The 16,005-nt window shown below is 52.8% G+C and overlaps 1 protein-coding gene across 1 annotated transcript in view; it reads right to left on the bottom strand.

The window, feature by feature from the left end:
- Positions 1–37: 37 nt before the first annotated feature.
- LOC129694054 (collagen alpha-1(XXIV) chain-like) overlaps positions 38–16,005 on the bottom strand; it is a 173,158-nt gene continuing 157,190 nt past the window's right edge. Inside the window, exons 42-50 of the mRNA XM_055630779.1 lie at positions 14,999–15,055; positions 13,283–13,336; positions 10,679–10,732; positions 10,337–10,390; positions 8,685–8,738; positions 7,004–7,111; positions 6,022–6,129; positions 309–468; positions 38–120 (exon numbers count right to left, since the gene is read on the bottom strand). Coding sequence (XP_055486754.1) covers positions 38–120; positions 309–468; positions 6,022–6,129; positions 7,004–7,111; positions 8,685–8,738; positions 10,337–10,390; positions 10,679–10,732; positions 13,283–13,336; positions 14,999–15,055 — 732 coding nt within the window. The remainder of the gene's footprint in view (positions 121–308; positions 469–6,021; positions 6,130–7,003; positions 7,112–8,684; positions 8,739–10,336; positions 10,391–10,678; positions 10,733–13,282; positions 13,337–14,998; positions 15,056–16,005) is intronic.

Genomic DNA, 16,005 nt, shown 5'->3' with positions numbered 1-16,005 from the left:
CCCACTACACCACTGGAGGCAGGCACGGAAATCCCTATCAAAACAGGCGGGGGACACAATTCCTCGGCAGCCGCAGAGACACACGCACGTGCGCACATGCGAGGCTTCGGCCGTGACCCCCTGTGGACGGCAACATCGGGGGTTGACCTGGTTGGTGACCAGTCGGGAGCCTCGATCGCCTCGATGCAACATATTGATTTTAAGCCCCGCCAGGCGCTGAAATGCCCCGCAAACGGGCCAATTCAGCCCTTAGAAAGTGTCTGATGAAGTCTGGATTACAAAACATGGGGGGAGGATTGTCCCCCCACCTCTCAAAGCGGAGGGGGGGGAACAGTGGGGGCAGTCTCCAACACTTACACTTCGGCCTTTGGGACCGGGCTCCCCCATGGCCCCTTGGTCCCCCGGCACTCCCGCCAGGCCCCGGCCCGTCCCCTGGAAACCTGGCTGGCCCTGCAAACCTCCATCCCCCTGCAGACAGACAGACAGACGGACAAAGGTGATCAACGAGGCTTACAGCAGCAGCTGCCTCAACATGGCAGCCAGCATCATCACACCCCCCCCCACACACCCCCACACACACACACCCACCCCACGCACCCCCACCCCACACTCCCACCAGCCACACTCTCACACACACACCCCCCCCCCCACACACACCCCCCCACACATCCCCCCCCACACACCCCCACCCCACGCACACCCCCCCACACTCCCACCAGCCACACTCTCACCAGCCACACCCCCACACACAACCCCCCACCCCACACACACCCCCCCACACATCCCCCCCACACACCCCCACCCCACACCCCCCCCCCCCACACTCCCACCAGCCACACTCTCACCAGCCACACCCCCACCCCACACCCCTACTCCACACACACCCACACCGCCCCCCCCCACACCACCCCCCCCCCACACACACACCCCACACCCCCACTCCACACCCCTACCCCCACACTCCCACCAGCCACACCCCACACCCCCCACACACACACACACCCATCCACACCCACATCCCCACCCACACCCCCACCCACACACTCATCTCACCCCTGCCATCCAGCAGAAGGTACAGGAGCCTGAAACCTGTAACGTCCAGGTTCAGGAACAGCTTCTTACCTGCAGCCATCAGGTTACTAAACACAACAACCTCCGAATGTGCTCGCAACTATAGACTTGGGGGCATCGGCTGTGTTTTTTTGCACGATTATTATTTGTTTGTTTTTATGTGTATGTATAAGGTCATAAGTGATAGGAGCAGAATTAGGCCATTCAGCCCATCAAGGCTACCCCGCCATCCAATCATGGCTGATTTTATAACAAGAGGAATCGAATATAGGAGCAAAGGTCCTTCTGCAGTTGTACAGAGCCCTAGTGAGACCACACCTGGAGTATTGTGTGCAATTTTGGTCCCCTAATTTGAGGAAGGACATTCTTGCTAAGCCTAGGTTTACAAGGTTAATTCCCGGGATGGCAGGACTGTCATATGCTGAGAGAATGGAGCAGCTGGGCTTGTATACTCTGGAGTTTAGAAGAATGAGAGGGGATCTTATTGAAACATATAAGATTATTAAGGGTTTGGACACGCTAGAGGCAGGAAACATGTTCCCAATGATGGGGGAGTCCAGAACCAGTGGCCACAGTTTAAGAATAAGGAGTAAGCCATTTAGAACGGAGGCGAGGAAACACTTTTTCTCACAGAGAGTGGTGAGTCTGTGGAATTCTCTGCCTCAGAGGGTGGTGGAGGCCGGTTCTCTGGATGCTTTCAAGAGAGAGCTAGATAGGGCTCTTAAAGATAGCGGAGTCAGGGGATACAGGGAGAAGGTTGGAACGGGGTACTGATTGGGGATGATCAGCCATGATCACATTGAATGGCGGTGCTGGCTCAACGGGCCGAATGGTCTACTCCTGCACCTATTGTCCATTGTCTATCTATCTCTCACTCCTAACCCCATTCTCCTGCCTTCTCCCCATAAACCGCACACTGACGTTTTTTTTCTCAGTTATGATATTGTTTCTAGAGTACTATGTTTACATATCCGCAGTGGTGCTGCAAGTGAGAATGTCATAGATCTTCTGTCTGGGACATTAGACAATAAACCACTTTGCCTCTCCTGACTCTTGCCCACACGGGTGGCTCTCGGCCTGGTTCCACTCAGCATACTGATTGTGGATGATCAGCCATGATCACATTGAATGGAGGTGCTGGCTCGAAGGGCCAAATGGCCTACTCTTGCACCTATTGTCTATTGTCTATTGTCAATTGTCTGCGCTTTTGTCAAATCAAAAATATGGAATGCTGCAGCTACAAATGCATTGGTCATATCCAGTTACTGAGAAAATTGAATACTATTTCTTCAAGCTGTCGGATGCGGGTACATTTACCATTTGAACTTTGGATGTATTGGTGGATGGGAAAGATTTAAACGTGTATCGGACGGTCATTAAGGGCTCTGGCAGTGGAGCGCGGGCTTCCTGGCATCTGGCACAGTCCCTCATTCACCCACGTTATCTATATTACTAAAAGTCTGATCTTGACCGCTTTTGGCCCACTGTGCTACGATTTCCGAGGGAACACCGCCACCTAGGCCGTCATTTTTGGCCACCTCGCTCAGAGCCCACATCTGCCTTCCGGGACCAGAGTATTTTTCCCATCGATGAAAGATCAGAGAGATATTAATGTTTTTTAGAAAGTTGCCATTCTCTCTGCTGCCCCTGCTGGAGGGAGGGGGAGGGACTATAAAACCAGGAAGTGCTGTGCCTCAGTCTCTGCAAGATGGAGGAAGCCATCTCTCTGAGCTCTGAATAACACTGAACACATGTCTAATCAACTGTGAGTGCCCTTCATGTGGTTTGAAAATGAAAATATGGTTGGTTTGAAGTAAAAAGGCACTGCCTGCAAATGGTTGTTTGGGGGGGTTTGGGTTGAAGTGAAAAGGCACTGCCTGCAAATGGTTGTTTGTCTAAACTTGACAACTTCCTGTTTGCACTATATTGATTCTAGATAAAACGCTACCAATTACGGCTGTGATTTTTGGCCATCTTACTCAGTTCCCCTCCTCTCATCAGGTGCGGAGGATTCTTCCCATCAATGAAAAACAAAAGTGTTATTAGTGTTTAAAAAATGTTGAGAATCTCTCTCCTGTCAATCACGCCATGAAGGCCACGCCTTTTCCAGTGGGAGGGGGAGGGATTATAAAACCAGAAGTGTGGGTGTGGCTCAGTCTCTGCATGATGGGGGAGGGAGAGGTCACGACTCTGTCTGAGCTGTGAATCAACTGAACACACTGAATGTCTACTGTGTGGTTTTATGGTGGTTTCACCCTGCTTGAAATAGTATGAAACTGCATTTGAATGTGGTGTTGTTGCACCCTGCATGAAATGGCATGAAACTGCACTTGCATTTGGTGGCCTTGCACCCTGCTCAAAGAGGTAAGAAACTGCACTTGAATTCGGTGGCCTTGCACCCTGCTTGAAATGGCAGGAAAATGGATTTGAATTTGGTGGCCTTGCACCCTGCTTGAAATGGAATTTCAAGGAATAGCCGTGAGTCAACTGCCAGCCCACCAGCCGTGAGTGAGCTGCCAGCACATCAGGCTTGAGCTGCCACCCCAAGAATCCATTTGGCCCACAATGTCCATACTAGCCCTCTGGAGACCAGTAGTCACTGCAGCCAACAACACCCATACCAGCACTCCAGAAAGACCTCCCCCCCCCCCCCCCCACTACTGGCCACCAATATTGGAATTGGTGGAAGGTGGAATATAGCGTTGGGGGACCAGCCCTCCCGTGTGAACATAGGACCCAATGGGTCCCACATAGTCTAGTTTAATGATATTTACCCATCATTCTGGATTGTTTAGTAGGACTGGGTGTTACAACCCCTAAGATTTCACTACAATTGACATTTTTGGGGATGACCACTAGGTGATTTTGCTACCAATCAGACACATCTTCAGTTGTGTACCTCAACGTCACTGGGTGTTTCGGCCTTTTATAACACACCCTCAGTCGAGGTAGGCCCACCGCAGGGTGATCAGACCTGGGTGTGTGTCTTGTTGTTAGCCTCTAGATGGTCACGTGGCAGCCCAGACAGCATCTTTCTCTTCAGCCACAGCCAGTGACTGCTCCGTTCGGCAGCATTGGCAAGTTCTTTTATTGCCCTCCTTTGTGCCTGCCCTTTGACTCCTACTTCCCTCAGGAGCCTTGCGATGGAACTGACTACAAAGCCCCTGCACCCCACCTCCACTGGACACACCTTTACACTCCAACCTCTCTCCTCTGCCTCTGCTGCAAGGTTTATGAATTATGAATGTTATATGAATTAAAAAAATTAAGTATGTTTATGTTTATTTTTGTTAGTTTATCAAAAGTTTATTTATGTACGTTTTTGTTAGTTTATGAAAAGTTTATGTGTTGTTTTCTCTCCCTCTCTCCCTCTCTCTCCTCCAAAGTTAGTTCTTCTGTTTGCCTTTATTTGCTTCAGTTTTATTTAAGTGTTCATACGACATATTGCTTTGATTTATCTAAGAAAGAACTGCAGAAGCTGGAAAAATCTGAAGAAGATCTGAAGGAAAATCTGAAGATAGTCTGAAGGGTCTCGACCCGAAACGTCACCTATTCCTTTGCTCCATATATGCTGCCTCACCCGCTGAGTTTCTCCAACATTTTTATCAGCCTTGATTTATCTTATGCCTTTGCAACAATTAAGTTATTGTGGTAATTCCTAACTGTTTTTGTCTGTTTAAATGTGTTGTTTATGATGCTGGTTATTTATCTTTATTGTTTGTGATTACAGATATGGTTGAATTATTTGGAATGAAAACCTCCTGATGAGGTCTCTTCACCAAGCAGTTTGATTTCAGTTATTTCTTTTGCAATGTCAATAAACTTTTCGCTTAAACCAGTTATCAGTAAAATATATTATGAAAGAGAAAGAAAGAGATTAATAAAGATATATAATAAATTTTATGTAGGGGTTCCCTGAGACATGAAAATTATTTCTAGGGTTCCGCAAGGGTCAAAAGGTTGAGAAACGCTGCTGGACACACTGGAGGCAATTTACAGAGGGCCAATTAATCTGCAAACTTGCACGTCTTTGGGATGTGGGAGGAAACCGGAGCACCCGGAGGAAACCCACGTGGTCATGGGGAGAAGGTGCAATTTCCACACACAGACAGCACCCGAGGTCAGGATCGAACCCTGGTCTCGGGTGTTTTGAGGCAGCAGCTCAATCAAACCAATGAATGTTGGGGGCGCTGCCTGATAGAGGGCTGTTTACGGCAGTACTCAGCACAGTTAGAGGGCCAGGGGTTTATGGATGTAGAGTGGGGATTGTCTGAAGATCCATCGCACTATCCTTGATGGGACTTTACTGGCTTTACCTTGAAACGAATCATCCGATCAGCAGAGAAAGTTATTGGCTGCAACCTTCCCCCCATTGATGAACTGTACACTGCAAGGGCCAGGAAGCGAGCGGGCAAGATCATCTCTGACCCCTCTCACCCTGGCCACAAACTCTTTGAATCACTTCCTTCTGGAAGGCGACTCCGGACTGTCAAAGCTGCCACAGCCAGACATAAAAACATCTTTTATCCACGAGTAGTAGCTCTACCCAACAGCCAAAAATCTGTAGCCTCCCTTTGATCTGGTATTTTGTTGGTTCACATGCTTGATCAATGGTGTTTTATCATTAATGTTTTCATTATTATTAATGTTTAGTGTTTTCTGAGTCATTGGTAACTGTCACTGTATGTCATGTTGTTACTTGTGGGCGGGGCACCAAGGCAAATTCCTTGTATGTGAATACTTGGCCAATAAACGTACTTACTTACTTAAATGTAATCCCCTTATCCTGTACACTGTGCACAGCTCAATTGTAATCATGTATTGTCTTTCCGCTGACTGGTTAGCACACAACACTGCCTCGGTACACGTGACAATAAGCTGAACGGATCTGCGTGTCAGCTGGCGAGGGCACGGTGTGTGAACTGTGAACCACCAGTCGGGTTTGGTTACCTTTGGTCCACGTTGGCCTCCGTTTCCCACCGCTCCGGGTTCGCCACGAGCTCCCTGCGCTCCAGGACTTCCATCCACGCCCGTCACTCCAACATCACCTAGGTCCCCCTGCGGAGAGCACAGTCACACGCACCATCAAACAAAAACACAGAGTGCTGGAGTAACTCAGCGGGTCAGGCAGCATCTGTGGAGAACATGGATAGGTGGCGTTTCACAGAGAGTGCTGGAGTAACTCAGCGGGTGCAGCAGCATCTATGGAGCTAAGGAAATAGGCAACGTTTCGGGCCGAAACCCATAAGGGTTTCGGCCCGAAACGTTGCCTATTTCCAGAAGGATTTCGACCCGAAACGTTGCCTATTTCCTTAGCTCCATAGATGCTGCTGCACCATAACTGAGTGGGTCAGGCAGCATCTGTGGAGAACATGGATAGGTGACGTTTCACAGAGTGCTGGAGTAACTCAGCGGGTCAGGCAGCATATGTGGAGAACATGGATAGGTGACATTTCACAGAGTGCTGGAGTAACTCAGTGGGTCAGGCAGCATCTGTGGAGAACATGGATAGGTGACGTTTCACAGAGTGCTGGAGTAACTCAGCGGGTCAGGCAGCATCTGTGGAGAACATGGATAGGTGACGTTTCACAGAGTGCTGGAGTAGAATTTAGAGAGACAGTGTCGACCATTGATCACCCCGTACACCAGCATTCTCCTACACACTGGGGACTACTTACAATTTACAGAAGCCAATTAACCTACAAACCTACACACCCTTTGAGTGTGGGGTGAGTCCAGAGCACCCGGAGGAAACGCACACGGTCACGGGGAGAAGGTACAAACTCCATACAGACAGCACCCGTGGTCAGGATTGAACCTGGGTCTCCGGCGCTGTGAGACAGAAGCTCTACCCGCTGCGCCACCGTGCCGCTATGTTAGTCACTGTGTCGGACGGCCAGTGCGGAGATTTGGAGCAAGGGGATTTACTTACAGATGGCCCACGGATTCCAGGAATTCCCGGTTTTCCAACTCTCCCAGGATTCCCTCCTGGTCCAGGGTATCCCACCGCTCCTTTGGCACCGGGTGGACCTGTCATTCCCTGTAAGGCAAGACAATTAGATAGCCACATGTTGTTGTATAGCACAGGGTGTGGGTGGCTGCTGGGACCTCTCTTGGAGTTCCTCATGCAATACTCTGTCTACACACTGACTGGTTGTATTACGGCCTGGTTCAGCCACTCAAACGTCCAAGTACAAAGGAGATGATAGAGAGTGGTCAACACTGGCCGGTCCATCACAGTACTGACCCCCCCACCATCGAAGGTCCACCACAGTACTGACCTCCCTGCCATTAAAGGGATCTACAGGAGGCGCTGCCTCAAACAGGCCGCCAACATCATCAGAGACCCACACCACCCTGGCCACTCTCTCATCTCGCTGCTGCCATCGGGAAGAAGGTACAGGAGCATGAAAACCATGACCTCCATGTTGAAGAACATGAATGAAGCAGAACAGTACAGTACAGGGACTGTCCCTTCGGCCCACCATTCCAGGCCCTCACCACCATCTGTGTAAATTATCCTGCCCCTTATCCCTCTCGACCTTTCCTATCCAGATCAATAGACAATAGGTGCAGGTGTAGGACATCCGGCCCTTGGTGCCAGCACCGCCATTCACCTTGATCATGGCTGATCATCCCCAATCAGTACCCCGTTCCTGCCTTCTCCCCATATCCCCTGACTCCGCCATCTTTAAGAGCCCTATCTAGCTCTCTCTTGGAAGTATCCAGAGAACCGGCCTCCACCGCCCTCCGAGGCAGAGAATTCCACAGACTCACCACTCTCTGTGAGAACCGTTTCACTGACCTGACTCATTTTTCTGACTGTCCACCTCGTTGTCACCTTCCCCACAGCCAACAATGAACCAGTCTCCATTTTCCTTGGCCATCGACTCCTTTGATCCTTCACACCTTACCCTTCCATGTCTCCAGTCTCCCCGTCCCCTGCCTCTCAGTCTGAAGAAGGGTCTCGACCCAAAACGTCACCCATTCCTTCTCTCCACAGATGCTGCCTGACCCACTCAGTTATGGTGCAGCAGCATCTATGGAGCTAAGGAAATAGGCAACGTTTTGGGCCGAAATCCTTCTGGAAATAGGCAACGTTTCGGGCCGAAACCCTTACGGGTTTTCGGCCTAAAACGTTGCCTATTTCCTTAGCTCCATAGATGCTGCCTGACCCTCTGAGTTACTCCAGCACTCTGTGAAACGTCACCTATCCATGTTCTCCACAGATGCTGCCTGACCCGCTGAGTTACTCCAGCACTCTGTGAAACGTCACCTATCCATGTTCTCCACAGATGCTGCCTGACCCGCTGAGTTACTCCAGCACTCTGTGAAACGTCACTTATCCATGTTCTACACAGATGCTGCCTGACCCGCTGAGTTACTCCAACACTCTGTGAAACGTCACCTATCCATTTTCTCCACAGATGCTGCCTGACCCGCTGAGTTACTCCAGCACTCTGTGAAACGTCACCTATCCATGTTCTCCACAGATGCTGCCTGACCCGCTGAGTTACTCCAGCGTTTTGTGCCATTGTCGTTAAACTAACCACAGCCGCATGTGTGCAGGTATTTGTGGGTACGTACGTGTGGATGAACAGAGAGTTACTCACCGGTAAACTGGCAGATCCCGCTTCACCACGAGCTCCCTTTTTCCCCATCAAACCCTGCAACGGTGGAGATAAACATCTCAGATTCTGTGACTCCTGGGGCACTCTGCACATTCTGGCATTCTGCAGACACACGGAACTGCAGTCTGCGTGGAGTTTGCACGCTCCCCGTGACCGCATCCCACAGGCGCGCCGGTTTGTAGGTCATTTGGCCCTCTGTAAATTGTCCTCTGGTGTGTAGGGTGTGGATGGGAATGTGGGATAATACAATAGACAATAGGTGCAGGAGTAGACCATTCGGCCCTTCGAGCCAGCACCGCCATTCTCAAAAGAATACAGAATAGCATTAATGGGTTAGCAAGGACTGGATGGGCCAAGTTTCCATGCTCTCTCTCTCTAAACTACACAAAACCAAACGCTGCATCGTAGGTTCACCAGGTTAATTCCCGGGATGGCGGGACTATCATCTGTTGATGGAATGGAGCAGCTGGGCTTGTACACTCTGGAGTTTAGAAGGATGAGAGGGTATCTCATTGAAACATATAAGATTATTAAGGGTTTGGACACGCTAGAGGCAGGAAACATGCTCCCGATGTTGGGGGGAGTCCAGAACCAGGGGCCACAGTTTAAGAATAAGGGGTAAGCCATTTAGAATGGAGAAGAGGAAAATCTTTTTATCACAGAGAGTTGTGAGTCTGTGGAATTTTCTGCCTCAGAGGGCGGTGGAGGCCGGTTCTCTGGATACTTTCAAGAGAGAGCTAGATAGGGCTCTTAAAGATAGCGGAGTCAGGGGATACGGGGAGAAGGCAGGAACGGGGTACTGATTGGGGTGATCAGCCATGATCACATTGAATGGCGGTGCTGGCTCGAAGGGCCGAATGGCCTACTCCTGCACCTGTTGTCTATTGAAATCATGAGGAAAAAGGGGTGAAATGAGGCAAAGGCTGGTGAGTGATAGGTGGATACAGGTGAGGAGGAGGTTGGTAGATGGGTGTAGTGAGTGACAAAGGCTGGAGGTGACAAGGGGACAAAAGGGGATCAGATATGGAGACATGATGAGGAGTGAAATGTGAAGTCGGATGAGGGATGTGGGTGGAAGGGAACGGAGGAGGTGAGGAGGGGGACAAAATGGAGATGAGGGACTTAGTATAGTTTGGACATACAGGTCCTTAGGCCCACCAGGTCTGGTCTGGGGCGGGACTTGTCAGCGATTGGTCCAGACCACCGTGACCATCACATCACTGGCTGGTGAAGACGGGAGGATGGGGGATTTGCCCCTTTCCCTACAGAAGGCCAAGTCAGTGGATATATTTAAGGCAGAGATAGATAGATTCTTGATTAGTACGGGTGTCAGGGGTTATGGGGAGAAGGCAGGAGAATGGGGTTAGGAGGGAGAGGTAGATCAGCCATGATTGAATGGTGCAGTAGACTTGATGGGCCGAATGGCCTAATTTTGCTCCTATCACGTATGAATTTATGTGCCTCCATTTGTCTTCTTCATGGTGAGTTGCAGGAGCTCGGGGAGATCTTTGCCTGTTTGCCTATCTCTGTTTAAACACACTGGCCACTTCCCCACCACCTTGTTGATGTTTGCCGCAGCTGTGCGCCCACTGGCGTGACCCTGGGGGGGGGGGGGGGGTGAGAGACGCACCTACCTTCCATCCTCTCTCGCCTTTCATGCCTGCTGTGCCACTTTGGCCAGGAGCGCCCTGGAACGGACCAAAGCCTGTAGTGAGTACCCGGGCTGGTTCATGGAGTAGACTGCGGCACTCCCTCACCCCCCCCCCCCCCCACCCCCCCCCCCCACAGTGCGGCACCCCCCCCCCCCCCCACCCCCTCACCCCCACCCCCTCACCCACCCCCCCACCCCCGACAGTGCGCACTCCCTCACCCCCCCACCCCCCCCCCCCCCCCCCCCCCCGACTCCAATTGAGTTTTGACTCCATTCCACGCAACAGTCGGACTGTTTGGTGAAGATTGTGGTGAAGAACCCTTACCGGCTGGCCTTGTTGGCCCACATTGCCCCTTGGTCCATGTACACCAGCGTGACCCTATAGGGAGGAAGTTCAAGACACACCTGTCACTAGTGCAGTCTAACCTCAAGAGGCAGGTCTACGTTAAAACACAAGTGTTCAGTTTCACTTAGTCTAGTTTAGTTTAGTGATACAGCACGGAAACAGGCCCTTCGGCCCACCGAGTCCGGGCCGGCCAGCGATCCCCACACATCTTATAAACGTGTCTAAAATCATGAGAGGAATAGATCGGGTAGATGCACAGAGTCTCTTGCCCAGAGTAGGGGAATCGAGGACCAGAGGACACAGGTTCAAGGTGAAGGGGAAAAGATTTAATAGGAATCTGAGGGGTAACTTTTCCACACAGAGGGTGGTGGGTGTATGGAACGAGCTGCCAGAGGAGGTAGTTGATGCTGGGACTATCCCAACGTTTAAGAAACAGTTAGACAGGTACATGGATAGGACAGGTTTGGAGGGATATGGACCAAGCGCAGGCAGGTGGGACTAGTGTAGCTGGGACATGTTGGCCAGTGTGGGCGAGTTGGGCCGAAGGGCCTGTTTCCACACTATATCACTCTGTGACTCAATACAATACAATATCACTCTGTTATACAATACAATACAATACAATTTATTTGTCACTTGAACCTCATAGAGGCTCAAGTGAAATGTTGTTTCTGCAGTCATACATACAAGAAAAAAAAAGACCCAAGACACAACACAATTTACACAGACATCCATCACAGCGCATCTCCTCCTCGCTGTGATGGAAGGCAAAAGAACTTATCTCTCCCCTGCACTTCCCTCTCCCCCCGATGTCAGAGTCAAAGTCAGAGCCCAAGTCAAAGCCCCCGGCGGGCGACAACAATTGTCCCGCGGCCATTAACGCCGCGCCGGGTGGAGCAAGGCCACGCTCCGGGTCTTGTTGTTGGAGCCCCGGGCGGGCGCTAGCAAAGTCCCGCAGCCATTGAAGCCATAACTACTCACACTAGGGACAATTTACATTTATAGAAAGACAATTAACCTACAAACCTGCACTTTGGAATGTGGGAGGAAACCGAGATCTCGGAAAAACCCACGCGGTTACGGGGAGAACGTGCAAACTCCGTACAGACAGCACCTGGAGTCGGGGTGGAACCCAGGTCTCTGGCGCTGAATGTGCTGTAAGGCAGCAACTCTACCGCTGCGCCACCGTGCCGCACTAGTTTAGAGATACAGCGTGGAAACAGGCCCTTCGGCCCAATATGTTGACCAACAAGTGGTGTAATCTGATGTAAACTAACATCTGCAGGTCTGTCCTAAACAAGTTGGTGGGCATGGAGGAGTTGGGCCGAAGGGCCAGTCTGTGAGCTGTGGGCTTGATGCAACAACATGAGTGAAGAGCAGCCCTACCTGTGCTGAGCCCTGAGGGAACAACACCCACTCCCAACACCCTCCCTTCACCCCTCCCCACCCCCCCCCCACCCTCCCCCCCCCCCTTTTTCTCCCCCCCGCCCCCCCCCCTTCGTTTCCCTCCTCCCCCCCTCCCCCCTCCCCTTTTTTCTCCCTCCCCCCCCCCCTCTCCCTTTCCTCCCCCTCCCCTCCCCTTCCCCCCCCCACCCCCTCCCCACCCTCCACAGGTACATTCCATTCACCCACCCTCCCCCTTCACCCCTCCCCCCCCACCCCTCCCCACCCCCCCACAGGTACATTCCCCCCCCCTCCCTCACCCCCCCCCCCCCCCCCTCTCCACCCCCACCCCTCCCCCCCCCCCCCCCCACCCCACCCCCCCCACGGGTACATTCCCCCCCACCCTCCCTTCGCCCCTCCCACCCCCACCCCTCCCCCCCCCACCCCCCCCCCCCACCCCCCGCCCCCACCCCCCCCCCCCCCCCCCCCCCCCTCCCCACCCCCCCCCCCCACCCCCCCCCCCCCCTCCCCCTCCCCCCCCCCCCTCCCCCCCCCCACCCCCCCTGCTCCCCCCCCCTCCCCCCTCCCCCCCTCCCCCCCCCACAGGTAGATTCCCCACCCTCCCTTCGCCCCTCCCACCCCCCACCCCCCTCCCCACCCCCCCACAGGTACATTCCCCACCCTCCCTTCGCCCCTCCCCCCCCACCCCTCCCCCGCCCCCTCTCCCTCCCCCCCCTCCCCCTCCGCCCCCCCCCCCCCCCCTCCCCCCCCCCCCACCCCCCCCCCCCACCCCCCCCCCCCCCCCCCCCCCCCCCCACCCCCCCCCCCCCCCCCCCCCCCCCCCCCCCCCCCCCCCCCCCCCCCCCCCCCCCCCCCCCCCCCCCACCCCCCCCTTCGCCCCACCCCCCCCCCCCCCCTCCCCCCCCACCCCACCCCACCCCCCACAGGTACATTCCCCACCCTCCCTTCGCCCCTCCCCCCCCCCCCACAGGTAGATTCCCCACCCTCCCTTCACCCCCCCCCCCCCCCCACAGGTACATTCCCCACCCTCCCTTCGCCCCTCCCCCCCCCACAGGTAGATTCCCCACCCTCCCTTCACCCCTCCCCCCCCCCCCCCCCCCCGGTACATCCACCCACCCACCCACTGCCCCTCCCCCCTCCCCCTTCCCCCCGCCCAGTTACATGGTGCCAGTGGGTTACCTGGTAGCCGTGGGCCCCTGGTTCACCGCGCTCTCCGCGTGGACCGGCGGGACCCTGTGGGAGACAGAGAACAGTACAGCTAGAACACGCATGTTCCCCGCATCCACCCCCACCCAAACACCCAGCCCACACGCTCACTGATGCAATGTATCCATGTGTACACGTATATACACGTGTGTGTGTGTGTGTGTACAGGCACACATTGGACTTGCGTTACCGTTTAGTCCATTGTTCAACGTAATGTCATTGTCCCCACCTCTTCTCCCCTCTCCCATCGGGCAAGAGGTACAGAAGTGTGAAAACACACGCACACCTCCAGATTCAGGGACAGTTTCTTCCCGGCTGTTATCAGGCAACTGAACCGTCCTCTCACCAACTAGAGAGCGGTCCTGACCTCCCATCCACCTCATTGGTGACCCTCGGACTGTCCTTGATCGGTCTTTACTGGCTTTACCTTGCACTAAACGTTATTCCCTTTATCCTGTATCTGTACACTGTGGACGACTCGATTGTAATCATGTATTGTCTTTCCGCTGACTGGTTGGCACGCAACAAAAGCTTTTCACTTTTGGGTTCCCAATGTCAATAATGTTCATGTAATAAGAGCAGGGTTAGGCCATTCGGCCCATCAAGTTCACTCTGCTATTCAATCATGGCTGATCTATCTCTCCGTCCTAACCCCATTTTCCTGCCTTCTCCCCAAAGCTCCTAACACCCGCACTGATCAAGATTCTATCTATCTCTGCCTTAAAATATATCCACTGACTTGGCCTCCCCAGATTCACCACCCTCTGACTAAAAAAATTGCTCCTCATCTCCTTCCTAAAGGGACATCCTTGTGTCTGAGGCTGTGCCCTCTGGTCCTAGACTCTCCCACTAGTGGAAACATCCTCTCCACATCCACTCTATCCAGGCCTTTCACTATTCTGTACGTTTCAATGAGGCCCCGCTCGTCCTGCTAAACTGCAACGAGGCCCAGTGCGGACAAACACTCCTGAATCGTATTCTCTGCACAGTGCTGCACTGTGTTTGTGACGTTACAATCCTTAAACTGCCTGAAAGTTGCCGGTCTGAGCAGGTCCGGGCAGATTCTTTGAGCAAGGGGCAGGTAATGTCAAGTCAACTTTATTTGTCACATACACATACAAGATGTGCAGTGAAATGAAAGTGGCAATGCCTGTGGATTGCGCAAAAACAGAACAGAACAGAACAGTATTTACATTTTTGAAAAACAATTTTTTTAAAAGACACAACACAACAGTAAATGAGTCGCTGGTGAGATAAGAGTTTAGTCCTGACGGCCTGTGGGAAGAAACACCGTCTCATCCTCTCTGTTTACACAGAGTGACAGCGGAGGCGTTTGCCTGACCGTAGCAGCTGGAACAGTCCGTTGCTGGGGGGGTAGGGGTCCCCCATAATGTTGCTGGCTCTGGATCTGCACCTCCTGGTGTATAGTTCCTGCAGGGGGGTGAGTGTAGTTCCCATGGTGCGTTGGGCCAAACGCACTACTCTCTGCAGAGCCTTCCTGTCCTGGGCAGAGCAGATCCCAAACCAGATTGAGATGTTGCTGGACAAGATGCTTTCTACAGCCCCACAGTAGAAGCACTGAAGGATCCTCAGAGGATCCTTTAATGTGTCGGGACAGATACCGACGTGGAACTTGAAAGCATGGTTTGAAAAGGATGAACAGTATTTGCTACTAAAAGAATGACCTACTGGTTCACCTCGATGCCCAGGTAGTCCAGGGAGATGATTGTCCTCTCCGGGATAGCCCTGCAATGGAAGGATGAAGGCTTAACACAGGTGTTTAAGAAGGAACTGCAGATGTTGGAAAAATCGAAGGTAGACATAGAAACATAGAAATTAGGTGCAGGAGTAGGCCATTCGGCCCTTCGAGCCTGCACCGCCATTCAATATGATCATGGCTGATCATCCAACTCAGTATCCCGTACCTGCCTTCTCTCCATACCCCATGATCCCCTTAGCCACAAGGGCCACACCTAACTCCCTGTTAAATATAGCCAATGAACTGGCCTCAACTACCCTCTGTTGCAGAGAGTTCCAGAGATTCACCACTCTCTGTGTGAAAAAAGTTCTTCTCATCTCGGTTTTCCCCCTTATCCTTAAGCTGTGACCCCTTGTCCTGGACTTCCCTAACATCGGGAACAATCTTCCTGCATCTAGCTTGTCCAACCCCTTAAGAATTTTGTAAGTTTCTATAAGATCCCCTCTCAATCTCCTAAATTCTAGAGAGTATAAACCAAGTCTATCCAGTCTTTCTTCATAAGACAGTCCTGACATCCCAGGAATCAATCTGGTGAACCGTCTCTGCACTTCCTCTATGGCAATAATGTCCTTCCTCAGATTTGGAGACCAAAACTGTACGCAATACTCCAGGTGTGGTCTCACCAAGACCCTGTACAACTGCAACAAGACAAAAATGCTGGAGAAACTCAACGGGTGAGGCAGCATCTATGGAGCGAAGGAATAGGTGACGTTTCAGGTCGAGAGCCCACCCCCATCCCCACATCAGTCTGAAGAAAGGTCTCGACCAAAAACCTCACCCATTCCTTCTCTCCAGAGATGCTGCCCGTCCCGCTGAGTTACTCCACCAATATGTATCTGTCCAGGTTCTCCTTTGTTCCCCCCCCCCCCACCCTCACTCCCGTGGTGGTTCCCCAATGCCTGGTCCTCCTTTGTTCTCACCCCCCCCACCTCACAAT

Source organism: Leucoraja erinacea, unplaced genomic scaffold (assembly GCF_028641065.1).
Source record: "Leucoraja erinacea ecotype New England unplaced genomic scaffold, Leri_hhj_1 Leri_52S, whole genome shotgun sequence".
Taxonomy (NCBI): domain Eukaryota; kingdom Metazoa; phylum Chordata; class Chondrichthyes; order Rajiformes; family Rajidae; genus Leucoraja; species Leucoraja erinaceus.
This window is presented reverse-complemented; position numbering and strand designations above follow the sequence as displayed.